Below are 26741 nucleotides of genomic sequence, written 5' to 3'. Positions count from 1 at the left end.
TCCCAGGCTGGTCTTGAACCTGTGGGCCCAGGCAATCCTCTTGCCTCAGCCTCCCAAAGTGCTGGGATTACAGGTTTGAACCACCACGGCTGGCCTCAGCAAATTTTTAAGGAATGTAAGACAATTTTAAGGACAAAGGTGCTGGAACATTGAAGTAAAGGTTATGAAACCTCATGGTGGGTGATGCAAGCTACACAGCAAAATGGCATAGACATTAGAAATATAGAGGTATAGGCAGGCGCGGTGACTCAAGGCTGTAATCCCAGCACTTTGGGAGGCCAAGGTGAGAGGATTGCCTGAGCCTGCAGGCTCAAGACCAGCCTGGGCAACATGGTGAGACCTCACCTCTACAATAAATTAAAAAAAAATTAGCTGGGCATAGGGTAGTGCATGTCTTTAGTTCCAGTTACTTGGAAGGCTGAGGCAGAAATGCCTGAGCCCAGCAGGTCAAGGCTACAGAGGTCGTAAGCGTGCCACTGCACTCCAGCCTGGGCGACAGAGTGAGACTCCAACTCAAAAAAAAAAAAAAACGGAGGAAAGAAATATAGAGGTAGAGTGAAGGGGATATTGAGCACAGCAAACAGTCTCAAAGTTGCTTACATAGTGAGAGCTACAAAACAGGGATGGGGTTTGAAACGAGTAGACAAGCCTTGGCAAGGCTCAGTAGTAAAGGTGACTGGATTCTTTTTTTTTTTTTTTTTTTTTTTTTTTTTTAGCAAGTCAGTTTATTAGAAGACAGTGAGGGGACCCAACAGTGGGTTGCTCATGACCGGATTCTTGAACAGGAGAGCAAGCAGCAGAGAGGGCCCAGCAAGGCTCATATTACTGTTTCCTAAAAATCATTCCGGGCATAGTTTTCTCCAGCAACACTGAGAAGTCCCAGAATTAGAGGCAAAAAAGTGCCTGGATGGAGAAAAGAGTTTTGAGAAGGAAAGGCAGAGTGACAAGAGATTGAGCAAACTGGATACATCTGAAGTGGATTACTCCAAAGATGGGCTTTTGCTAATGAAAAGAAAGTTGCCAGGTATGGTGGTTCATGCCTATAACCTCAGCACTTTGGGAGGCCGAGGTGGGAGGACTGCTTGAGCCCAGGAGTTCGAGATCAGCCTGGGCAACATAGCAAGATCTCATCGCCACCAAAAAAAAAAAAAAAGGAAAAGAAAAAACAAAAGTCAATTTTTGCAACAACAACAAAACTCCCCCCCCCAAAAAAAAACTACAATCTTCTCTCCCTAACAAAAAGCTTTCTTTCATTTTCGTGTGTGCTCTTCTGCTTTTTGTTTGTAACAGAGAAAGCCAAACTTACTTGTAAGTTTCAGGTACTGTGTTGATGCTTTTGTATATTGCCCCAGTGGATTTCTCTAAAGGGTTTTAACAACTCATATTGTACCAGTTTTTCCTCAGCACCAGTGTCTGTTAATTTAATAGCTTACTTTTACTTGTATTTAGTCTAGTAGATTGCTAACAAGTACCAATACTTTTCTCACTTGCCAATTCTAGTTCCTTTTGTTTGAAATGTTATGTCTTTGACAAGGTAAACCTCCATTAACAAGTATGGAAAATTGATGCAATGATTCTGCATCCCTCTCTTCTATTCATTCGACTTCAAGATTAGAGGGTCTTCATGTTCTCTTCTTTTTCTGCCCCTACACCCCTCATCAGCCTACTGCCATGCTCCCTCACCCCACTCCACGTTTTAGCTCACACTCCACTGTTGATTTTCTTTGTAGGGCTATGAACCAAGGGTCAGGACTACTTGTCAAAGCTGAGACCCTGTACTTCCTCTGCTTTTAACTTCTGTATGAGTCTAAAACAGTCTTTCTTCTGCCCCTCCCCCATTCCCCAGCACCCATCTTGGATTCCTTCTTTCCCAGCTCCTTCTCCGACTGCGGCCCCCCAAAACACACCACCAAAGAAATAGGGCTGTGTTTGCTTTGCTATCATCCATCGTATCAATTAAATAATGGGTTTCTAATTGGTCTCCCTTTTGGGTTTACGAGTTTCTGGTTTAATTCCAATTATTAACTGAGTGTCCACTGTGTGCCAAGAATTATGCAAGATGAGGTATATGTCTTTCTATCTCAGGGGATATATGAAAACTGAAGGTACACATTAATGCATGAGACTGGGAGGTATAGCAAGAACTAGTCAAATTCAAAATTCCATATACAATGTTGACAGTTTCAATTAGGCCCCTGATTTTCCCAGTCCCAAAGAGGTGCTGACAACAGTGGACCCCTCCAGGATCTTTGTTAAGTACACATGTTCTGGTGAGGGTGAAAACGAGTGTGAGACAGCAGAAGGACATACTCAATGATTTCTAAATAGTGTGCACAGGCTCAAGGTTGGAGGGAGCCCAGAGGTAACCTCTTCACTCTTAAGATCATGTTTTGGGAGACCCACTCCCTCACACAGGAATATTTCACTCTGTTCTTCCATGCCTTTATTGGTGACAGCAATGGACAAGAACAATACCAGGCATAGCAGACACCCTAGCCCAGTACCTGAGGAGCCAGGCAGACCCTGCAAGGTCATTGGCACATCCAGCTCAAGCCCAAGATTCAGTCTACCCAGGCCATGTTCCCGAATGGGCTGGAGGCCGTCTGTCCAGTTTGTATGAGTGGATTAGTCTGTCTGAGTGTCTGGGCCGCTGCCTGCAGGGCCCCCCCATCCTCGGCACATGGTAGGGGCCATTGGGAACACAGCGTGGCATCCCCCGGTGGACCACTGGGCCCCGGTGCTGACCATGGGGATTAGGGCCAGGGACTGGAGGTGGCAGAGGGCCAGGCACAAAGTTCACTCCAGGGCCACATCCTACAAAAAAATCAGTCATTATCAGAGTGGGCTTTTGGCCAGGGTGAGTGCAGCTCTGCCTTTAGGCAGCTCTCGTCCTCTGGGTAAGCTTCTTTGGGCTTTAGCTTTTCCATCTGCAAAATGGGATACCACTTCCTCTACCTTCAGGCTGGGAAATTTTGACAATCCATGAACTAATGCTGTTCCAGACTCAGGGATTGTTGTGACCAAACCCAATCCTGGGGCACAAGTGGCTACCCAAATCCTCTGAGCTAAGCTGGGCACGGGAGGCTGGGCTGGGGAGGTACAAGGGGAGGCTGGGAGAAGTGTGAGGGGAGGCTGCAGAGGCACCTACCTAAGTGGGGTGGCATCGAGAAGTCTTCCACTGGATTATGATTGAAGAATTCATGGGGTGGGAGGGGCTGGCCTGGGTAAAAAGGGGCATCCTGGGGCAGGGATGGGAAGAGGGGAGGTGGCGAGGGCTGAGGAAGAGGGTAGGGAAAAGGCATCGGAGGAGGCAAGGGAGAGGGTGGGGGCAAGGCCAGCTGCTCCCCGAAGTCAGGGGGCTGCCTATGGCTTCCCTGGAATGGATGATGCGTCTCTGGCCAGTCCTCAATCCATGGGTCTAGGAATGGGATGTTTGTTTTAGGCAGGCGTGGGAGCCAGGCTGCCCAAAACTATGGCCATCCACACTTCCACAGTTCTACTCCCTTCTCTTAGAGAATAGGGCTACCAGGGCGGAGCACCCTGTGCCTTCTGCGTGGTTCTCCTTCCTCCCTCTCATTCCAGCCCAAGTCCAAGGTATGCTCCTCTTCTCTTGCCTCTCAGATCTTCTTTTGCTCTGACTTCACACTCTCCTCCACAGCCTTCTCCCTCTGCTTTGAGCTTTTTCCTCTCCTATCTCCTCCCCACAGACCAATAAAAATCCTGTCACTCCCTTTCTCAACTTGTCCCTTTTCCTTCCAAACTTCCACAAGAATGTTTTACCCAATTTCCATTCCCTCATCAACTGCTTATTGCCTCTATTAACCCTACCCCATGCCCTCAACACTTTTCCTACTAAACGTAACCACTTACTAACAAATTTCACAAATCCTTTTCTTGCTGACAGTCCCATGATGTCTCCAATAGCCTCAGTCCTCCCTGAAAGCGCCTCTGTCCTCATCTCCACTTGCTTCCACCACAGCCCCCTTTCATGCCAATCCAAAGCATGAACATCATTCTGATCTCTCCACAGTTCCCACTCATGCCCTCAGCTTCCACCTCCCTGCTGGGTACCACTGACTACAAAACTACTCTTATCTTTCCACAGTACCCCAAAGAGATCCTCCCTAACCAAACTCACCAATTCATACTCCGACCTCAAATCAACTCTTCCTTTTAACATCCCTAACTTCTGTAACTCCAAACTGGATTCACCAGGCCCAAGTCACCAGAAACTAGCCTTCCAAGCAACCTTTCATTTGCTGGGGATCAATTCTTTCATCTAAACAAGAAAACTGGATCAATATATAATCAATGCCCTAATTCACCTTCCTGATACTCCAACTCTTGGCTACCAAGACCTAAGAAGTCTGCCTCTGTGATATTCCTGGCTTCCCTCTGTCCTTTACAGCCTCTAGTACTGCAACAAACAGCCTCCTAGCCTGACTCATGTCTCCCATTCAACAAACACTATTCTGTCAGTACCACATACAGAGCAATTATGCTAGACACTGGAGCTGAAAGGGGTGAGTCGTCAACAAGGACAGCAGGAAACTTGCCCTTTGGGGACTTGATGCAAGGGAGAAGCAGCCAAGAGACAACAAGTCATGTTGTCCCCTTTGTGAGCACTGAGGAACTGGGAAGCTGACAAGAAAATAGATGTTCTGCAGCAGAGGGTTACAGGTGTGATGGGGAGCAGTGCCTCAAAACAAGCAGGAGGGGTGGGGTCCCGAGAAGCCCCTACCAATGACCCAGAGATGGGGCCAGAGCAGAACTGCACTAAGCAGCAACCAGTCACACTGGAACCCTGGGGCTGAACTTCTTAAGAAGCCTATGGAATGTTGTCCATTGAGTCCATACCCATAAAGCTGACCTTCCTGATGCTACATCTCTGCTCAACAATCTTCCAGCTGACTGCGCACCCTCAATCCCTAGCCGATGAGTTTCCTTGCTTCTGCCACACTGCCTTGATGCCCCTTCCCTCATATCTGTCTTTCCATCCACTACACTTAAGCCTAGCTAGAAGTACCCCTATTTCTTTCCTGTTCATCTGTTGGGTAGAGATCTTTTGACATGCTCCCTTATGGGATCAATGCTTGTATAAGCTCCCTCATATGCACAGAGGTGACTATATGACTAGACTATAAAACTGGAATTCTGATTAGATTATTGTTCCTGTGATTTAATCTCCCCAGGGGACATGGAAGGAGCACTCAGGAGCCACAAAAGTCCTTCAGAGAACTCCTACTCCCCTTGAGTACCTCAGTCCTGTTCAGTTTCTGAACTCTGTACACTGAGGGCCCATCACTACCCTCCCCCTTTGTGGTAGGGCTCACCAGGGAGATAGTCACGCTTGGGCAGCTCCACACCCCAGGCATCAGCCACATGCGTCAGAAGCAGATGTGAGAGGTGGCGGTGTGCGTGTTGGTCCCAGTGGATACCATCCCGATGACGGTGCTGTACTGCATGCCGGAAATGAAAGTGAAGGTCCAGTACATCGAAGCAGTGGTCTCCAGCCAGTATAGCACTGTAGAAGTTCCCTTCAACCACATCTCGCCGCAGAGAGCCTGCCAGGGGCTGGAGCTAAGTGAGAAAGTGCAACCTCTAAGAATCACAGAATGAAGTAGGGTTGGGAAGAAGGGTCCCTTATCTACCAGCTGGCTGCCCTATCTCTTGTTTTGAGGGGCTTTGGTCACTTGCCTCTGGCAGCAGAAAACCCCCAGTGACACGTTCCCCCAGGGGCATTGCCATGTTCCACACCAGCAGGCAGGAGTCTGGCAACACCTGGTCCAAGCGCACAAACACCCGCTCAAGATTCTCTCGGTAGCTCTCCATTGAGCAGCGGCCATACCTGTTGGGTAACACATAGGGTGGGCAAGAGCACAGGGGTGGACTGCCTTTGAGCCATACTTCCACTACCAACCACTATTTCCCTTTCCCCTGCCCCAACCTGGAAAGATCCCAGAGGCAGGAGTTGATGATCACCAGGTCTGGGGCAGGCCCATATGTCAGCTCCTCCAGGACATCTTCGAGATACTCGGAGTAAACGCGGGTGAGGAAGTAGAAGCGCACAAGGTGGTGGCCAGAACCCGAGCAGAACTGGCGGACCTCGCGGTACTGCGTCCCGTTGTGCAGTTCGCCCAGCTGGCCCCCAGCCACTAGCTGGTCCTGTTCAAAGCTCAGTTCCCCCTGCCCGCCCCCCACACACCCCACTGGTCAGACCCACGCCAGGGAGGAGAACCCTGCCAGGCTGGGGTCTGTGCTTGCCCACCACTGCCATGGCCGCCAAGCTTCCCTCACCTTGGCCTTCAGCTGGGCAGCTGTGAGCAGTGCGTCTTTCTGGAGCAGGAGCACCAGGTCCTTGTACACAGCCCGCTGGACTGTGGGGAGACAGAGAACCCAAGGCTAAGGTCAACCTCACCTCAGCTCAGCTTTTCCCAAGTCCTGGTCTCCCATCTTCCCAGGGTTGGGCTGCCCAACACCAGATCCTAGAGTGTTGACTTACAGGCCAAAAGAAAAGGTGACCTTAAAAAGTCCTGTCATTGCTTCTGTACAGTGACCCAAGATCACTTGGCAGAAGTTAAGTCGGCCAAATCACCCAGGAGACACACAACACAATCCACCTTTCTCACGAGGGAAATTATGGGGAACTGTCAGGGAGAGAAATGCTGAGCAAAGATGGGCTAAACAGCCACAGGTTACAACAGTCAGGACACCTATGGAAGATGTTTGGGGAAATAAAACGAAGAGAAAATCTACTGGGGTAGAACAGATTAAGGGTCAGCGAAGAGACTTGAGATGGAGAATAAGGGTCCAGGCTCTAATGGAGAACAGGCCACAAAGTACAGGACTAGGAAGCATCATACTAGAGGGAGCACTCACTGGAGTCCCCCAAGATGACCACGAACTTGTTGTGTAATAGCTGCTGGACTTCCGAGGCCTGGAAGTGGACCATGGCGCTTTGCAGCCGGCGGCGCGGCTCCTCGTTCTCCAGACAGAAGACCATGCCGACACTGACAACGACAGGCTGCAAGGAGAAGCCACTAAGCTGTGCAAGGGCGGGGACTCAGGGCAGGTCAGCCCCAGGGCCGGCCCCTCCCCGGCTGCTCAGAGGCCCAGGGAGAAGATGACGGCAGGAGAGGGGGACGCCCAGGATGGCGTGCCTTAGTCGCACTTGGCACCGGAGGCAGAGGGTCGCCGGGCCAGCAGGCCTCCGGCGCACTGAGGCGCTTCCCGCGCGGCGCCGCCCTGCGCCCCGCCACGTGCCCACAACAGCCCCGCGCATGCGCGCGCCCGCTCGCGCCAATTACCGAGTCCCCGGGCTCCGCGCTGTTCACTCGCTACGGGCCGGCCCGCGTACTGCGTGCCTTGCCCGGAGCGAGCTCCTAGCCAAGCCTCATGTTCCTGCGCTCCGGGAGGCCAGTCGGTTCTGCAAAGCCCTCGCCCCGCAGAGCCCGTGCGCCTCAGTTAGCTGTCGGTGCGCAATCCAGTGCCCAGCGTTCTCCATGCGTGCGTCGCGGTGGCCCCGACGGCGCCTCAGGCCTCAGCGCCCCGGGCTACGACGCTCACAGTTTCCACTTCCGGTCGTCCATGTCCCGCCCTGAGGGACCCTCAATGCCCCAGGGGACACGAAGGCGACGGATGTGGCCGCCACGGAGGAAAGGAGCCAAAGTCAGGCCCACCTGGGGGGCGCAAAGCCCACGTATGGGCGGAAGGGACGGTGGCGGCCAAATTCGGCTGCCCACAGTGGTGATGGCTGCGGCGGCGGCCTCGCCACGTGACCCAGACGGGCGGAAGCGGAAGTGCCGGCCTGTAGCCCGTTTTAAGTGGGTGTCCCCTCTCCGCTGCCCAGCCGCCTCCTGCATCAGCCATGGATTGTTACACGGCGAACTGGAACCCGCTCGGGGACTCTGCCTTTTACCGGTGAGCCGCCCCGCCCTGCCACCCACGGCCCGGCTTACCCGGCTCGCTCGCCGCTGGAGTTTCCCGCCGGAGCCGGCGGTGCTCGCCCCCGTTACTGCGGGCGCTAGGATCCGCCCGGCGCCAGCTCTCCCCTAGCGTCTGCCACTTAACGCACAGCCTCCGGTGGGCAGGGAGCCTGGCCTTCCCCTGCTTCAGAGAAGGAAATCGAGGAAAGCACAGTGGCCACCCCAAAGCCCAGGTCTGTTAGCTTCCGGAAGGATGCTCATATTACGTTGAGAGAGGCCGCCCGAATGTGACATCGAGTGCCCAGTCTTCTGCCGGAAAGTGCTGCTGAAGTCAGACCACAGGGGCGCTCCGAGGGGGGCGGGATCGCACGGCGGGCGGGGTAACAGTGCTGTCCAAGGCTGGGAGAAGGAGAGCGAGTCTTCAGGGAATCCCGGAGCAGCGGGATTGAGAACCCCAGGTTTACTGCAGCCTTCTCCTGGGAGTTGTAGAGTCCTAAGCCAGTGGTCTTTTAAAAAGTGTAAATCGATCATATCTATACCCAGATTAGGACTTCTCAATAGGTCCCTGCTTTGTAGGATAAAGTATGAACTCCTCGTGGAAAATCTGTGTATAAGGCGGCCCCTATTTCTCTAACCTCGTCTACTGCTCTCCTACTCAAATCTTGTTTCAGCTGTGCAGAATTACAGGGCCCCAACACACCATGAGTCCATGGCTTCCTGTGTTTGCACCAGCCTACTGTTCTTTTTGTGGGCACTGCCACTTCTGTCCTTATTTCAGTGGACCCAGTGTTAGGACCTGTTATGTATGGCACAGTGGGGCGATATATGTATAGGGATTCTTCTACCAAGTTAAGCTCCTTGAGGGCTGAAAGCATGTTTCTTGCATCTCTTTATCTCCAATACTTAGAGTAGTGGCTGCTATGTAATAGTTGCACAATAAGGTTTTTAAAATTTTTTTTTATTGGAACAAGTATGGGGCTTGCCTGTTGTCCCAGCTACTCCGGACCTGAGGCAGGAAGATCCAGGAGTTCGAGGCAGTACTGCACTGTGATAACACCTGTGAATAGCCACTGCATTCCAGCCTAGGCAACATAGCAAGACCTCACTTATAAAGCATAAAATAACATTTAATTGATTGAAACTAAAGATCACAGACACATTATTACATTAGGGTCTTATTTCAACAGAAGACATCCGTGTGTGCTAGTGAAACTATATGCTATTCCCATTCATATGTTAAAACTTTTCAGTGTAATTTTTTATATACAATATGATACACTTCCTAGATGGACAAATGCCTTGTGGCAATTCTAGAGATCTGTTCCTTATGTTGTTTATTTAGAATTCTTCTCTCTTAGAAATATGCTTATACAATATGAAAAAAATTGCAAAAGTATAATTGAAAATCCATAAAATCAACAGGAAATCACAATGATTTCAACTGTGTGTGGAGAAAGGATGTCAGCTGACAAAGACAACCATATCATTTAGTATTTACACACCAGCTAATTGATGCAGCATTCACTTTTTAAAATATTAACTTCTATTACTTTAAAGATACTCTTGCCTACCCAGGCTTGTTAAGTCAGAGAGTACTGCAGACAGTGACCCCATTACCACAGAGCCTCTGTTTATCACACAAAGTCTTAGCTTTGTTGATACACCAGTAAAGTTTTAAAAGAATGTAAGTGGTGAGTACATGCCACAGACATGACCTAAATGGCTAACCTCTTACCTTGGTGGTGTACTGCCAGAAAGAGTTAGAACTCTAAGCCTTGTTGTGGAGGATATTTATGTTTAAGTTACTAACATATTGAGCCTTTTTTTATGTACTAGACATTGTGCTGAGTACTTTACGTGTATTACTTAAGCCTCACAGTCCCATGAGGTAAGTTCCATCTTACTGATGAGGATGCTGAGGTACAGAGAGACTAGTTTACACATGTAGTGACTAGGTTACAAAGGTAGTAAATAAGTTGTAGAGCCAGGGTTTGAACCCAAACAGTCTGGTTCTGAGCCCCATGTTAAATCACAGGCCTGGGGTGGGGGGGGTGGAGGGCTTTTTAAAACAGGAAATTGTAAGAGCATTCTAACTTCTCCACCAGAGTGAAAATACTTTAAGGGCAGGGACTTGGTTTCGTTCATATGTGTGGATTGCCTTGTGCATAGCCAGGACTTAATACATATCAGAATAAGTGAATGAATGATTAACAGATGACAGACATTACATTTCAAGTCCTATCTGCAGTACAGGACTTTTTTTTTTTTTTTTTTGCATTGGAAGTAGTGTTCTGGAGAATTCACTCAATTTGGGAAGGCAAGGAGGAGAAATGGTGACCAGTTCTTATGGGACTCCAGAAGTCAAGCCGTTTTTAATCCTAAAAATGCAGTTTGGACTAATCTGATTAATTAATTTGGTCCAACTCCTTGCCAGGCTGAGCCTGTATTGGCCAATAAAACAGATATGGACCCTGCCTGCCCTCAAAGAACTTACAGCCAGCAGGAGATAGTTGATAACCATTCAGTATTTGTTTGATCATAATCACGGTGAAGGAGAGGTATAGGAGCATATAACCTAAGAGAGCATGTAACAGACTGGGGGAGTCAGAGGTAAAGAAGACACTCTAAAAGACATAACACCCCATCCAGGGGATGAGTAGACTTAGGTGCAGGAAGTGGGACCGATAAGAACATGTGCAAAGGTCCCAAGGCAGGAAGGACTGAGGCATTCCCAATGATCTAAAGCTAGCCAGTGTAGCTGGAGGGTCATAGTCAACAGAGGCAGGACATGAGATGAGGTTGTGCCTTTCTTGTAGGGGTCACATCCTTCAGGAACTTGTAGACCACCTTTATCTGAAGAACAACGGGATGCCTAAATTAAAAGATCTTAACAAAAGATTGATGTTATTGGATTTACAGGTGGTATGTGTGTTTTAAGTTCCTTCTGGAGGAAATGGGTGAACAAGTTAGAAGGGGCAAACAAGAATGGAAGCAAGGGAGACTGGTTCGGAGCCTGATGGAATAGACCAGAGAGAAGTTGAGGTTGATGAGTACTGGGGTGATGATGGTGGAGGTGTAGAGAAGGGGCCAATGTAAGAGAGATTTAGATTTAGGAGGTAAAACCAAAAGAGTTGGTAAGTATTAACTTGGTGGGGAGGAAGGAGAGCAAGGAATCAAGGATGACTTGGGGCTTTGACTTAAACTCACAGGAATAATGAGTTTGGCAGGGAAGAAGGTGAGTTTAGTTTTGAATACATTGAGTTTCAGGTACTTTAGAAATATCCTTATGGTGAAAGAAAGGAGAGAAAAGATACATTATATACTTCTGAAATAATTTTTAGAAGTCAGAGTGACAAAGTAGTTGTGTTTTGTCTTACTTTGCTTTTTTGCATATATAAACATGTTTAAAATTGTGGTTAAATATACATAATATAAAATCACCATCTTAACCAGTTTTGAGTATATAATTTAGTAGTGTTAAGTATATTCACATTGTTGTGCAGCCAATCCCCAGAACTTTTTTATCTTGCAAAACTGAAATTCTATACCTTTAAACAATAACTCCTCATTTCCCCTTTCCTCCAGTCCATGTCAACCACCATTTTATTTTCTCTCTCTGAATTTGACAACACTAGGTACCTAATATAAGTAGAATCATACAGTATTTATCTTTTTTATGATTGGGTTATTTCACTTGGTATAATGTCTTCAAGGTTCATCCATGTTATAGCATGTGTCAGAATTTCCTTCCTTTTTAAAACCGAATAATATTTCATTATATACCATATTTTGCCCATCCATTGATGGACACGTCGGTTGCTGTTAGCCCTTGGCTATTGTGAATAATGCTTCTTTGAAAACGGGTGTGCAAATATTTCTTCAGCATTTTCTGTATTCTGAACACGGGTGTGCAAATATTCAGCATTTTCTGTATTCTGCTTGTAATTCTTTTGAGTATATACCCAGAAGTAGAATTGCTGGATCATATGGCAATTGTAGCTTAATTTTTTTAGGAACTGCCACGCTGTTTTCCATAGCAGCTGCTGCACCATTTTACACTCCTAGCAGCATCACCCAAGAGTTCTTTAGTAGTATTTGTTTTTGAGACAGGCTAGAGGCAAGGAACTTCTGGAGTGATGATGGTCTCTCTTCAGGACCTAGGGATTTTGGAATTACTGGATTGATTATTCCCCAAGGCAAGCCCTGACAGATCTTTTCACACCCTAATGGACCACATTTCTTCAGCAGTTCAGGTGCATTGCCACAGGAATTTCCTCACTGCTTCCTGCAGGAGGCTTGAATTGAGGCTGCTGGTTTAGTGATTTCTTGGCAATCGAATCTAGGGTCCATTTACTGCAGTGAGATTTCCACTTCTGGACCTAGGAGTGGAGAAAGATGTAGGAGGCCCCCGCTGAAGGTGAAGCCTGTCCTCACAGAGTCTTCACCCTGAGACCTTTCTGAGACGCTGTCCTTCACTCTGCCTGTCCATACCGCATGCTACCCTCGGTGCGTAGCTAGAGTCACCTCACAGTCTTCAAGAAGCCTACTTTACCATAAAGGCATCAGGAGGTGGTCCATGCATTGTTGCTCTTCACTCCTTGACCCTTACTCCTGTACCCCCTGAAGAGACTCTGTTATGTCATCTTTCCACCCCGTCTGTGTCACTGTCAGTGTCCTGGGCCACATTGCTCATGGGTTATTTGATTGGAGGTTTTGGCTCACGGCCTCGTAGGCATCCCAGCTCTTGTCACCTTCCAGAGTGGCTTAAGTGACCACCTGGCTTCACAATCCTGTGACCTCTACTCAAGTGATTTTAGCCCCCTCAGCCACCCCTTCCTTGTATCCCACCCTACCCCCTATGCTCATCCAGAGCTGCATTACTTCTGAAATGTCAAATTCAGACAGCACCCTCTGACCACAAGCCCCTGTCCGTGTTGATACCTCCTGGTAATCCTGTCCTTTAGCCTCACTGGGATCGCCATCTGTGGAGCCCTCTGTTCTCTTTATGTCCACATGCAGAACCCTCTTCTGAGGGTGTTTCCATCCCTATCCAGCTTAGACTGTGGCCACGGTCATTCATTTCAGTTTCTTTCCTGCCTTTTCCCTACCTTGTTCCTTTGTCTGCCTGGTGCAGAACCACCTCCCGGCATATCAGCCTCTCACCATCTCTTTAGCTGTATCTAGGCTTCTGAGGGCTGCCATGAGGCTCACACAGCGGGGAGGTTGGGACTGCTAACAAATCCATGACCACCCGCCTCACCTGGGCTCTCACAGTCCTGTTATGTGAAGTCAGCCTACACTTACCACAAGGGCTCTACTTTTAAAAGATTACACAAAGAAACTGGGCATGGTGGCTCATGCCTGTGATTCCAGCACTTTGGGAGCCGAAGGCAAGAGAATTGCCTGAGCCCAGGGGTTCAAGTCCAGCCTGGACAACTTGGCAAGACCTCATCTCTACAGTAAATAAAAAACCTAGCCAGGCATGCACCTATAGTTCCAGATACTTGGAAGGCTGAGGTGGAAGGATTGCCTGAGTCCTGCAGGTCAAGGCTGCGGTGGCTGTGAGCATGCCGCTGCACTCCAGCCTGGGTGACAGAGTGAGACTCCAACTCCAACTCCAAAAAAAAAAAGATTACACAAATAAACAATTTCCAAAATATTGTGAGCAATTACAATATTTTGAGTCTTAATCGCCTGGGCAACAGAGTGAGACTCCAACTTAAAAAAAAAAAAAAAAAAAAAATATATATATATATATGTATATATCAAGAATTATCAAACTGGTAAAAAAGTGTGAGATATAATAAGATTTTATATGATAGCCTATTGCTGAGGGAGAGTACCTGAGGAACAACAAACTTGGAGGTGGGGGGACTCTCTCCAAGCTTGGGTTCTGACCTCACTGGAAAAACTATAGTTGTAGCCCACTGGATAGCAAAGAAGTTTGTTGGTTTGCTCAGGCCAGATCTGGCCCACAGTATCAGGCAAGCAATAAACAACCCTCTGGGATGCAGCAGGTGGGAGGATGTGGGCAAGCTGCCACTGTTGGCCTAGGTTGTTGGGCATGCTGTGTAGGTGGGGGTGCTGGTGCAGTGGGAGGCCTGCAACACAGTGTCCATATGGCAAGCCACAGCCAATGGCTGGGTATACAGGTGTGCAGAGGGAATGAGTGGAAATACTAGGGCACAAGAAGGTGGCCAGGCATATTGGTGTGCAGAGGAAGTAGTGACCTGGTGTGGGCAGGAAGCCTGGATACAGTGTCTATCCAAAGAGCCTGAGAAGTGATCCAGACAGGGTTGCAGTGTTGCTGAGGGACCGCACCTTCTGGATGCCTGGCCAGGCCGAGCACTACCAGATGTTCTCACACCCTCACTGCTGGCTGACAGCCACTGCTAGAAGCAGCAGGAAGGCCCCTTCCTAGTGCAGTGTCTCTCCAGCGCCCTCTGCTGAGAAAGCTTAACATGCTCACTATAAAGGAGAAATGCTGATGGTTATCACAAAACACATGATGAATTTGGAGCAGAGAGGTAATACATTGATAATTGGCGTGCTAGATCTGTATGAATATCTGTTCCCATCAGATTTTTTTCACTCATTGATTTTAGTTATAAAAATCTCAAAAGAAATGCATATGGGTTGTAAATAATTCAAACAATGCCATAGTATATACAAAAACACTTCAGAGATATTGTGGGTTTGATTCCAGTCCACTGCAATAAACTGAATATTGCAATACAAGTCATACGAATTTTTCAGTTTTCCAGTGCATACAAAAGTTATACTTACACTATACTTAGTGTGTTAAATATTACACATATAATGCAGTAGCATTATGTCTAAGCAAATGTATATACATCTTAATTTTAAAATACTTTATTGGTAAAAATGCAGATGATCACATGAGCCTTCTGTGAGCTGTAATCTTTTTGCTGGTGAAGGATCTTGCCTTGATGATGGCTGCTGACTAACCAGGAAGGTGGTTGCTGAAGGTTGAGGTGGCTGTGGCAATTTCTTAAAATAAGTCAACAATGAAATTTGCCACATCAATTGACTCTTCCTTTCATGAAAGATTTATCTGTAGCATGCAATGCAGGTTCACAGCATTTTACCCACAGTAGAACTTTCTTCAAAATTGGAGTCGATTCTCTTAAACTTTGCTGCTGCTTTATCAACTCAGTTAATATAGTATTTTAAATCCTTTGTTGTCATTTCAACAATGTTCATAGAATCTTCACCAGGAGTAGATTCCATCCAAAGAAACCACTACTCATCCATAAAAAGCAACTTCTCCATTCATGAAATTGTAGCAATTCAGTCACATCTTTAGACTGTACCTCTAATTTAAAGTTCTAATTCTGTTTCATCACATCTGCAATAACTTTTTCCACTGAAGTCTTGTACCCCTCTGAGTTGTCCAGGGGGGTTAGAATCAACTTCTTCCAGACTTCTATTCATGTTGATATTCTCACATCCTTCCATGAATCATAAATGTTCTTAATGCATATCTAGAATGGTGAATCTAGAATGGTGAATCCTTTCCAGAAGGTTTTCAATTTACTTTGCCCATATACATCAAAGGAATAACTATCTGTGGCAGCTATAGCCTTATGAAATTTATTTCTTAAGCAATAAGACTTGAAAATCAGAATTACTTCTTGATCCATGGGCTACAAAATGGATGTTGTGATATCAGTCATAAAAGCAACAAAAGGCTGGTCATGGTGGCTCACGCCTGTAATCCCAGCACTTTGGGAGACTGAGGCGAGAGGATTGCCTGAGCCCAGGGATTCGAGACCAGCCTGGGCAACTTGGTGAGACCTCGTCTCTACAATAAATCAAAAAATTAGCCAGGCATGGTGTCGCATGCCTGTGGTTCCATCTACTTGGAAGACTGAGGCAGAAGGATCACCTGAGCCCAGCGGGTCGAGACTGTGGTGACCATGAGCGTGTCACCACACTCCAGCCTAGGCAACAGAGTGAGACTCCAACTCAAAAAAAAAAGGGCAACATTAATCTCCTTGTCTACATCAGAGTTTTTGGGTGGCTAGGTACATTGTCAGTGAGTGGAAACATCTTGAAAGAAATCTTTTTTTCTGAACAGTAGGTCTCAACAATAGACTTAATATATTCAGTAAACAATGCTGTAAACAGATATGCTGTCATCCAGGCTTTGCTGTTTCATTTATGGAGCACAGGTGAGTAGATTTAGCATAATTCTTAAGGGCCCTAGGATTTTAGGAACCATAAGTGAGTATTGGCTTCAACTTAAAGTTATCAACTGCATTAGCCCCTGACAAGAGATTCAGCCTGTCCTTTGAAGTTTTTAATCCAGGCACTGACTTCTCCTCTCTAACTATGAAAATCCTAAGTGACATCTTCCAGTAGAAGGCTGTTTCATCTGCATTGAAAATCTGATGTTTAGTGTGGCCACCTTCACCAATAATCTTAGCTAGATCTTGTGGATAACTTGCTGCAGCTTTTACGTCAGCACTTATTTCTTCATCTTGCATTTTTGTGTTATGGGGATGGCTTCTTTCCTTAAGGAAATTAAAAGTGTTACTATAGTGGATACACATGTATAAGAAAGCAAAACAGCCTTATTACTGATATGGAGAAAGCTTCCATATGAACCAGCCTCTCCTAACTTGAGGCTTTTCTTCTGCAACTTCCTCACCTCTCTGAGCCTTCATAGAATTGTAGAGAGTTGGAGCCTTGCTCTGGTTTAGGTTTTGACTTAAGGGTATATTGTGGCTGGTTTATTCTTCTATCTAGACCAAACTTTCTTCATATCAACAATGAGGCTGCTTTGCTTATTGTGTGTGTGTTCACTGGAATAGCACTTTTAATTTCCCTCAAGAGCTTTTCCTTTGCATTTACAGCTTGGCTAACTATTTGGCACAAGAGACTTCACTTCCGGCCTCTCTTGGCTTTCAACATGCCTTCCTCATCAAGCCTCATCATTTCTAGCTTTTGATTTACAGTGAGAGATTTGCCACTTTTTCTTTGAACACTTAGAGGCCTTTATAAGGTTTGTAATCATCCTAATTTCAATACTGTGTGTCTCAGGGAATAGACAGGCCCGAGGAAAGGGAGAGAGGATAAGGGAATAGCCAGTTGGTGGAGCAATCAGAACACACACAACATTTATTCATTAAGTTTGCTGTCTTACATGGATGCTGTTTGTGGCGCTCCAAAACAATTACAGTAGTAGCATCACTGATCACAGATCACCATAACAGATATAATAACGATGAAATAGTTTGTAATATTGCAAGAATTACCAAGATGTGACATAGAGACATGAAGTGAGCACATGCTGTTGGAAAGATGGCTGATAGACTTGCCTGATGCATGGTTGCTACAAATCCTCATTGGTAAAAAACATAGTATCTGCAAAGTGCAATAAAGTGAAGTGCAATAAAATGGAATATGCCGTAGTATAAAAAATGAACAGTTAGCCAGGCTCGGTGGCTCAGCCTATAATCCCGCGCCTTGGGAGGCTGAGGTAACTGGATTGCTTGAGCCTGTGGGTTCGAGACCTGTCTGGGCAACTTGGCGAGACCTCATCTCTACAATAAATCAAAAAATTAGCCGGGTGTGGTGCGCGCCTCTGTAGTTCCAGCTACTTGGAAGGCTGAGGCGGAAGGATCGCCGGACCCCAGCAGGTCGAGGCTGTGGTGGCCAGGAGCGGCCATTACACTCTAGTCTGGGCGACAGAGTGAGACTCCAACTCAAAAAAAAAAAAAAAAAGAACAATTTTAATATGTACCTCCCCCTCCCACCCTTTCCAAAGGTTATCACTATTTCAAACTTAGTGTGGAAATCTCTTGAGTGTTCTTCTATATATTCACACACAATTGTAATTATGTGTAAATATGCTTGTCAAAAACGTGCTCAGTTTTTTATTATATAAATGGGTTCATATGGCTTATATTGAGTTGCGGCTTTTTAGCTTAATATATTTTAGAGTTTGTTTTGTGTTAGTACAGAGTCGCCTTATTAATGGCCACTTAATATTCCCCATGGGCATACTATGTGTTATATATTTAGTCCCCTCCCCCTTTTTTGGAAGCCAGGGTCTCACTCTGTTGCCAAGGCTGGAGGGCAGTGGCACAATTGGACTTCAGGTGCATGCCACCATGCCCAGCTAATTTTTAAAATTTTTTTGTAGAAATGAGGTCTCACTGTGTTGCATAGTCTGGTCTCAAACTCCTGGGCTCAAGTAATCTTCCTGCCTAGGCCTCCCAAAGTGTTGGGATTACAGGTATGAGCTACTGTACCCAACCTCATTAAGATCTTAAAGTTATATTTCTAATTAATTCTTGCTATGGCATAAAAAAATCTTGGTATAGAAAATAGGTTGATTTTTTTGGTCACCTTACTCAGCTCGCTTATTCATTGTTTCCTAGACTGCTTGGGATTTTCTTAAGTAGATAATCACATTATTTGCAAATAGTAACAATCTTGTTCCTTCTTCAAAATATAGGCATCTCTTTATTTTTTTCTCAAGTTGTTTTTTTCTGGAACCCCAAGAGGGATGTCAAATGGTGGGTAATGAGGAGCGTCTTCTGATCGCTAATGAGAAGGCTAAGACATGATACTGACTGAAAAACCCTCCTTAAACACTGTCATCTCTTGGCATCCCTGAATACTACCCACTCCTTCTTTGTCCCTTTTGCTCTCCTCTTTTCCCTCTTCCTAGCATCAAATAGTGACATGCCTCAGTCTCTCTACTCCAGCTTCACATGGAGCACATACTTGCTGATTCATGCACATTTCAGGTTGCATTCATCTCATGCCCGATGGTGATTTGGTTACCTCCTGTAATCCAAGCATTCAGAGATTGATATCTCCAACACAGGACTCTCCCCAGTACTATCTTACTGGAAAGCTCCATTTGGATTTCTTTCAGACACTACTAACTCAGTACCTCTAAAACTGAGTTCATCATCAAGTGTCAAGCTGGACCCTGGGTATTAAGCCCACATCCTGATTCATTGATAAGAACCAGAAATAGAAAAAAGGCTCCTTTCCCTGGGACACCTCTCTGAGGGTCATATTTTCTGCTAATGCTAACCTGAGCTAGCCATCCCGCCCTAGTTCTATCTCACCTTGTGCCTTATCTATTGGCCACATCACCTGCCTGACTCAGGAGCTCCAGCCATCCTTGGACACTTGCCCCAAGGACCACATCCTTCCCTGCCAATGCCCTCTCCCCCTTGCCTGCATGATGTGGTCAGTTTGCCTAGCTTTTCTGATCATCACCTCCCTTCCCGCCTCTGGAAGAGTGGAAACCACCCCTACTCCCCTGTGGAGGACAAGTGGAGGCTTTAGGGATTCCTCTGGGGCTCATTCCATCTGGATGCAGGGTAATGAGGAGGCTAATCTCTATTTGTCTCTGTGTGGGCAGGAAATATGAGCTGTACAGCATGGACTGGGATCTGAAGGAGGAACTCAGGGACTGCCTGGTGGCTGCTGCACCCTATGGGGGCCCCATTGGTATGTCGCCCCGTCACCACCACATTCTCTGGGACACTTGGGTGAACTCAAAGTCCTTGATTCCTAGAGGCCTCGCTGTCAGGTTCTTGCTTCTGCCCCCTACCCACACTGCTGAGATCCTTTTAATTGTGGTTTTTATGAAGCCTGCTTCACATGGGGTGGCCTGGGGGATCTAGGACAGAAAGTCTCTTCTCAATCTGCAGCGCTGCTGAGGAACCCCTGGCGGAAGGAGAAAGCTGCCAGTGTGCGACCAGTGCTTGATATATATTCTGCTTCTGGCATACCTCTGGCTAGCTTACTGGTGAGCACCCCTGGCTATCCCTGGGACTGGGGCTTCCTGGAAGGGGCTTCTTTGTCCCAAGGATAGGCTCAGGAACCTCTCTCTGCAGTGGAAGAGTGGGCCCGTGGTGTCCCTGGGTTGGTCAGCTGAGGAGGAGCTGCTCTGTGTGCAGGAAGACGGTGCAGTATTAGTTTATGGACTTCATGGTGACTTCCGGAGACACTTCAGCATGGGCAATGTATGGGCCACAGAGGACTGGGGGATGGGGTTGGAGTTTATGACCCAGTGGCTCCTTCAACCTATGATCCTTTCCCCAGGAGGTGCTCCAGAACCGGGTTCTGGATGCCCGGATCTTTCATACTGAATTTGGTTCCGGGGTGGCCATCCTCACAGGGGCCCACCGCTTCACCCTCAGTGCCAATGTGGGTGACCTCAAACTCCGCCGGATGCCAGAGGTGCCAGGTACCGTGATACCCCTGAGGTAGTCATACAGTACCCACAGATGTGCCTCCAGCTGGAGGCAGAAGCAGTGGGCTCTGGTCATCTTGAGGTTGTCCCCGTCACTGGCCACAGGTCTGCAGAGTGCACCCTCATGCTGGACCACATTGTGCCAGGACCGAGTGACACACATTCTTCTGGCTGTGGGACCTGATCTTTACCTTCTCGACCATGCAGCCTGCTCTGCAGTGGTGAGGACCCTGAGTGGGAAGGAAATGGAGGGGGCCTGGGAGGCAATGGGAAGGCTCTGAAAAGTAAGCATATCTGGTGTTTCCCTGGCTCTGCCCCAGACACCCCCTGGCCTGGTCCCAGGAGTGAGCAGTTTCCTGCAGATGGCTGTCTCCTTCACTTACCGACACCTGGCACTCTTCACAGACACAGGCTACATCTGGATGGGGACAGCATCACTCAAGGTGTGATCCTGGGTAAACACAGAGGTACCATACCTTGTCCAAGGAAGCTCTGTTGGGGGTAGAAGAGGGGCTTTTCAGCCAGACTCCTGGGGCAGGGCCATGACATTCATTGCTCATACCCTTTCAGGAGAAGCTGTGTGAGTTCAACTGCAACATCCGGGCACCTCCAAAGCAGATGGTCTGGTAAGGATGGGGTGTTATGCTGAGTGTGGGAGTGGGACATAGCTTGTTTCCTGGGATACCTTAATTCATCCTGTCTACTGACCAAGCCAAGTGGAGCTTGGATCTCACCTTCTCGCCAGTGCACGTTGAAAGAAGCCATCGTCTGGCTGGGCTCGGGGGCTCAGTCTGTAATCCCAGCACTTTGGGAGGCTGAGGCAAGTGGATTGCCTGAACCCGCAGGTTCAAGACCAGCCCGGGCAACTTGGCAAGACCTCGTCTCTACAATAAATAAAAAATTAGTTGGGCGTGGTAGCGTACACCTGTAGTTCCAGCAACTTGGAAGGCTGAGGCAGAAGTATCGCTGGAGCCCAGCAGGTTGACGCTGGGGTGGCCGTGAGTGTGCCACTGCACTCCAGCCTGGGCGACAGAGTGAGACTCCAACTCAAAAAAAAAAGAAGAAGAAGAAGAAAGAAGCCATTGTCCTCTGTGGGCCACAGCTGCTCTCTGGAGCTGATGGTGCAGGGGTAAGAGGAGAGTGGACAGGTCAGCTTACAGTCAGAGGCACAAGTGTGCAGGGCTGTCCCGAGACAAAGGGATGTGAGCAGTGATGTGGAAGACATGGCTGTGGGCTTGGTGTCCCATGTGTGTCCTAGATAAGTGTGTGTGGTGCTGCCCACAGGTGCAGCCGTCCTCGCAGCAAGGAGAGGGCCATTGTGGTGGCCTGGGAGAGGCGGCTCATGGTGGTGGGTGATGCACCAGAGAGCATCCAGTATCCTTGGAGGCCTGCCTGTGTGGGGTGAAAGGGGAAGGGGAGAAAAGTCACCTGCCCTGCCCCATCTCTGGGTCTTCTTGGGAACCTTAACCAAACTCAGGTTTGTACTGGACGAGGACTCCTACCTGGTCCCCGAGCTCGACGGGGTCCGCATCTTCTCCCGGAGCACCCATGAGTTCCTACATGAGGTTCCAGGTGAGGGTCTCATGAGGCTATTATGTAACTGGTGGAGGGGGCTCTTCAGTGCCCCAGCTGTCCTAGGCCAGTGCCCCAGTACAGAATCAAGGTGTTGAAGCCCAGCCTTTCTCCCTCACTTACCAACTCCCTCCCCCAGTGGCCAGTGAGGAGATCTTCAAAATCGCTTCAATGGCTCCCGGAGCACTGCTGTTGGAGGCCCAGAAGGAGTATGAGGTAAAGCCCTGAGCTGTTCTCCAGATCCCAGATGGTCTCCTCATTCTCTTGCCCTGCCCCTGCCTGGACATTTCATGGAAATAGCCAGGTTCCACTTGTCAAGAGAAGGATCCAGGCAGCATACTGGTCTGGGCTGGGGAAGGTGGCTTGGGTAGACTGAAGGGATACTGTGTTCTTCCTGTAGTGATAGGAAAAGACAAGGTTTCCCCACTGTCTCCATCCAGGGAAAAGTTAGGGTTACTATTAGGAGATCCCAAGGCCCCCACAGGCAGTTGTGGGCTGGTATGGGATGATGTCTGTGGGCATCTCAGGTGGATTGAGTGCGCAGAGGGAGTTGGGACTCTGGCCTGTGCAGCCCCTCCAAGCCAGCCCATTTGGACTGCAGCCCAGAAGAGTTAGGGTCCAGACATGGGGGTGTCTTCTGTCATGATACTCTGTTCTGATGCTCCATCCCTGGACCCTTGACCCCCAGAAAGAGAGCCAGAAGGCGGATGAGTACCTGCGGGAGATCCAGGAGCTGGGGCAGCTGACCCAGGCCGTGCAGCAGTGTATTGAGGCGGCAGGACACGAGCACCAGCCAGACATGCAGAAGAGTCTGCTCAGGGTTGGCCTGGAGGAAGGGGCTGAGGGAGGGCTGGGCTGGGGAGGGGGTGGGATAGGAAGCAAGGAAGCTGTCTTCTGTTGGCCTATGGCTCTTTTCAGGCAGCCTCCTTTGGAAAGTGCTTCCTCGACAGATTTCCACCTGACAGCTTCGTGCGCATGTGTCAGGACCTGCGCGTGCTCAATGCCGTTCGGGACTATCACATTGGGATCCCCCTCACCTATAGTCAGTATCCCCATCATGCCAGAAAGGGTGGCAGGGGAAGGGGAAGGGGCTGGAGGTGCAGTCTGTAAGGCCTTGATAGACAGGGTATTCCCAAGCTGGATCCTTAACCACGGAAAATACAGATACAAGCAGCTCACCATCCAGGTGCTGCTGGACAGGTACGGCAAGCCCCAAGGTGCCCTAAGGAGGGGTGTCAGTGGGTGGGCATTACAGTCTTCAGTGGGGTCTTATGGTCACTGCTCCTGTCCCATCTCTTTAGGATTTGGGAGGCCTGAGGCCAAGCTGGGGCCACTCTTTGCTCTCTCCCCTACTTCACTCCTTCTACCCTGTGTCTCCCTTGCCTGCCAGGCTTGTGTTGCGGAGGCTTTACCCCCTGGCCATCCAGATATGCGAGTACTTGCGTCTACCTGAAGTACAGGGTGTCAGCAGGATCCTGGCCCACTGGGCCTGCTACAAGGCAAGGATGTGGGATAGAGTCCAAGGGCAGGTAGCGGAATTCCAGGCCCTGGGGAGGTAGGGGAAATAGAAAGCAGAGGGTCCTGATCTAGACCTTTGCTGGTAGGGAGTGAGGAATGACATCCAGGTGTGTGCGACCCCTCCCACCCCACCACAGGTACAACAGAAGGATGTGTCAGATGAGGATGTTGCCCGGGCCATTAACCAGAAGCTCGGGGACACACCTGGCGTATCTTACTCCGACATTGCTGCACGGGCCTATGGCTGTGGCCGCACAGAGCTGGCCATCAAGGTGTGAATGCCCAGCCCTTCCCAGACACTCTGATGTGGGTGTGTAAGGCCCCCATGCCAGCTCCTTCTCTCTGTGCCTTCTTTGCTACCCCACAGCTGCTGGAGTATGAGCCACGCTCAGGGGAGCAGGTACCTCTTCTCCTAAAGATGAAGAGGAGCAAACTGGCATTGAGCAAGGCCATCGAGAGCGGGGACACCGACCTGGGTGAGTAGGGTTTGGGTGAGGGCAAGCCTGGGCCCCTAGGCTGAGCAGGGTGCTGGGCTAGAGTCCCCACCCCACCTTATCATCTTCCAGTGTTTACGGTGTTGCTGCACCTGAAGAATGAGCTGAATCGAGGAGATTTTTTCATGACCCTTCGAAACCAGCCCATGGCCCTGAGTTTGTACCGGCAGGTGTGTGTGGTGGGCAGGGTTAGGGTTGTAGCCTCCTGAGCCCTTGAGTTGGCCCAGCTGACTGATCCCCTGCCTGTGACTCCAGTTCTGTAAGCATCAGGAGCTAGAGACACTGAAGGACCTTTACAATCAGGATGACAATCACCAGGAGTTGGGCAGCTTCCACATCCGAGCCAGCTATGCTGCAGAAGAGGTCTGAGGTCCTTGGGGCAAGTGGGGCTTGTGGGCTGGGGCTGTTGGACTGGTTCCTACTCCGGGAATCTAGGCCTCATGTTTGGTGCACATCCCATCTAGTCCTTGTGGTTAGGGAGAGTCTGAGAAGACATGAGGTCAGGATGGGGGTTGGTCTCAGAGGAGCTAGCCATCCTACTAGGACACCAGGGCGGTGCACCTAGTGGATAAGGCTGACCCTGGGCACAGGAATCCAGGAGAAAACTGTAGCCTGGGTGGGGAGGGCCAGGGTCCTACATGCTGTGAGTTCAGGTCTCCCTTCTTGTCTTTGTAGCGTATTGAGGGGCGAGTAGCAGCTCTGCAGACAGCCACCGACGCCTTCTATAAGGCCAAGAATGAGTTTGCAGCCAAGGTTTGGCCTACTCTTTTCTTTCTTTCTTTTTTTTTTTTTTTAAGTCAGAGTCTTACTCTGTTGCCCAGGCTGGAGTGCAGTGGCATACTCACAGCCACCCCAGTGTCAACCCACTGGGCTCAGGCAATTCTTCCGCTTCAGCCTTCCAAGTAGCTGGAAGTACAGGTGCGTGCTACCATGCCTGGCTAATTTTTTTGCTATACTGTAGAGGTGAAGTCTCACCAAGTTGCCCAGGCTGGTCTCAAATCCCTGGGCTCAGGCAATCCACTCGCCTTGGCCTTCCAAAGTATTGGGATTACGGGCTTGCACCCTTTTCTAAGAGGCTCTTCTCCTCCTCTCCTTGTCCCTCATCCTGGTCTCCCCTCCTTATCCCTCATCCCTAACCTGCCTCATCTGGGTCCCCAGGCCACAGAGGATCAAATGCGGCTCCTGCGGTTACAGCGGCGCCTAGAGGATGAGCTGGAGGGCCAGTTCCTAGACCTGTCTCTGCATGACACGGTCACCACCCTCATCCTGGGTGGTCACAACAAGCGCGCAGAGCAGCTGGCACGTGACTTCCGCATTCCTGACAAGAGGTAGGTGACGGCCTGGGCTGCATGTAGGTCCCAGTACCACCTGCCCATCCTGCAATACCTCCATGCCCCACTTTCCCACAGGCTCTGGTGGCTGAAGCTGACTGCCTTGGCAGATTTAGAAGATTGGGAGGAGCTAGAGAAGTTTTCCAAGAGCAAGAAATCACCCATCGGCTACTTGGTGAGGTAGCTCTTCCAACGAGGGTAGTCCTGGTGAGGGGATTAGGCAGGGAGACAGATAGGCTGGTTCATTCATGCTCCTGTCCATCTGTTCCACGTAGTTAGTTAGCACATGCTTCCTATATACACATTCATAGGCAGACATCATCCGCTGTGCTGAGTGCACCGGAGGATAGACCAAGGTCTGCGGGGCAGAAAATCAGTGCTTTCCCCAAGGAGGGCCACAGGGGACACCATGTGCCCGAGTAAAAGTCCTGTTTGAGCTGGAGTGGAAGAGGGCAGGAAGGGCACATCTGTGAGGCAGTGGCGATATTAGGGGCTTCATTTTTCTATGGCAGGTGGGTCAGAGGTGTGGAGGGCAGATTGGAGGATGGTAGCCATGAGAAAAAACACAGGACCTGAGAGGGCAGGTGGCAGGAAACATCTTTTGTGAGAGGTAGCAGTGGGTGGTGGAGCAGAAGTGGAAATAATTGGTCTCAAGGCTCTAACAGAGCTTTGCTTTAGGTTGTTTCTGCCCCAAGAATGTTGAGATCACAACTGTCTGTGTGGAGGCTGGGGAATTATACATACTGACGGGTGTGTAGAATATATGTGAATGATGTATCCATTGGACTTTTGCTCATAAGAGAGAGGACAGGAGGGCTATGCCTTATCTTCTCCCTCTATGCCCTCCCTCTCCTCCTAAGCCTTTTGTGGAAATCTGCATGAAACAACACAACAAATATGAGGCCAAGAAGTATGCTTCCCGTGTGGGTCCTGAGCACAAAGTCAAGGCTTTGCTTCTCGTTGGGTGCGTTGACTGAGGGCCCTGTGGGTGTTGGGTGGCCAGTGGGATAATGAGAGGCAGGGTTTGTGCCCTTGGGCAGCCCCAACACCGTCTCTCCTCTTGCTCAAACCATAGTGATGTGGCTCAGGCTGCAGACGTGGCCATTGAGCACCGGAACGAGGCTGAGCTGAGCCTTGTATTGTCCCACTGTACTGGAGCCACAGATGGGGCGACAGCTGACAAGATTCAACGGGCCAGAGCACAAGCCCAGAAGAAATGACGAGTCCACCTGCACATCTTCTTTAGCGAGGGGCTCCTCCCCTAGCCCAGTCACAGTTCATCCAGCACCTCTCCCAGAGCAGAGCTGGTGGGAGCAGGAGGGTCTGGCTGTAAATAAAGTTGGAATACTCTAGAGTGCTTGTCTTATACAGTCCAGCCTAACTATAGACACACTCGAGGCAGAACCATCTAGACACCATAGCAAAACTCTGGAACTGGAGTTGGGGGCTTCTTTAGCCAAACTTCCAAGAGCTCTTCACAAAGTTACCAAGGAAAGCTCTCTCCAGCTCACAGTCCCTAGGAAGATCATGGGGAGAGATAGTACAACACTTAAGCACCAACCAACCAATAACCACATTGTAATGTAGCTCTCTCTCACACATGCACACACAACCAAGCTAACCCTTTACCACCGTTATTTCATTTAGTCCTCCT

At 48.9% G+C, this 26741-nt stretch overlaps 2 protein-coding genes across 4 annotated transcripts; one reads left to right on the top strand and one right to left on the bottom strand.

Annotated features, from left to right (window-relative positions):
* Window positions 1-2422: 2422 nt before the first annotated feature.
* Window positions 2423-8345, bottom strand: PCED1A (PC-esterase domain containing 1A). 2 transcript variants are annotated; one of them, XM_021707527.1, is made up of 8 exons: window positions 7959-8345; window positions 6880-7024; window positions 6298-6377; window positions 5948-6033; window positions 5698-5848; window positions 5334-5580; window positions 3149-3418; window positions 2423-2814 (listed from the first exon to the last, which is right to left on the bottom strand). In XM_021707527.1, the coding sequence occupies exons 2-8, from the start codon at window positions 7001-7003 to the stop codon at window positions 2567-2569; spliced, it is 1206 nt and encodes a 401-aa protein (XP_021563202.1). In that variant the 5' UTR covers window positions 7004-7024; window positions 7959-8345; the 3' UTR covers window positions 2423-2566. The 2 variants fall into 2 exon arrangements, with proteins under 2 accessions (XP_021563202.1, XP_008046181.1); XM_008047990.1 differs by lacking the exon at window positions 7959-8345 and adding an exon at window positions 7308-7795 and having other exon boundaries at window positions 5948-6186.
* Window positions 7790-26441, top strand: VPS16 (VPS16, CORVET/HOPS core subunit). 2 transcript variants are annotated; one of them, XM_008047992.1, is made up of 24 exons: window positions 7790-7920; window positions 19336-19424; window positions 19628-19725; window positions 19814-19942; window positions 20022-20166; window positions 20278-20393; window positions 20493-20615; window positions 20743-20798; window positions 21457-21546; window positions 21650-21744; window positions 21884-21960; window positions 22433-22564; window positions 22663-22790; window positions 22909-22944; window positions 23135-23243; window positions 23400-23534; window positions 23630-23738; window positions 23829-23926; window positions 24012-24119; window positions 24432-24509; window positions 24915-25084; window positions 25166-25262; window positions 25948-26051; window positions 26163-26441. In XM_008047992.1, the coding sequence occupies exons 1-24, from the start codon at window positions 7868-7870 to the stop codon at window positions 26305-26307; spliced, it is 2520 nt and encodes an 839-aa protein (XP_008046183.1). In that variant the 5' UTR covers window positions 7790-7867; the 3' UTR covers window positions 26308-26441. The 2 variants fall into 2 exon arrangements, with proteins under 2 accessions (XP_008046183.1, XP_021563201.1); XM_021707526.1 differs by lacking the exons at window positions 21650-21744; window positions 21884-21960; window positions 22433-22564; window positions 22663-22790.
* Window positions 26442-26741: the final 300 nt, after the last annotated feature.

Source organism: Carlito syrichta, unplaced genomic scaffold, assembly GCF_000164805.1.
Source record: "Carlito syrichta isolate Samal-C Ts95f unplaced genomic scaffold, Tarsius_syrichta-2.0.1 Scaffold120447, whole genome shotgun sequence".
Lineage (NCBI taxonomy): Eukaryota > Metazoa > Chordata > Mammalia > Primates > Tarsiidae > Carlito > Carlito syrichta.
This window is presented reverse-complemented; position numbering and strand designations above follow the sequence as displayed.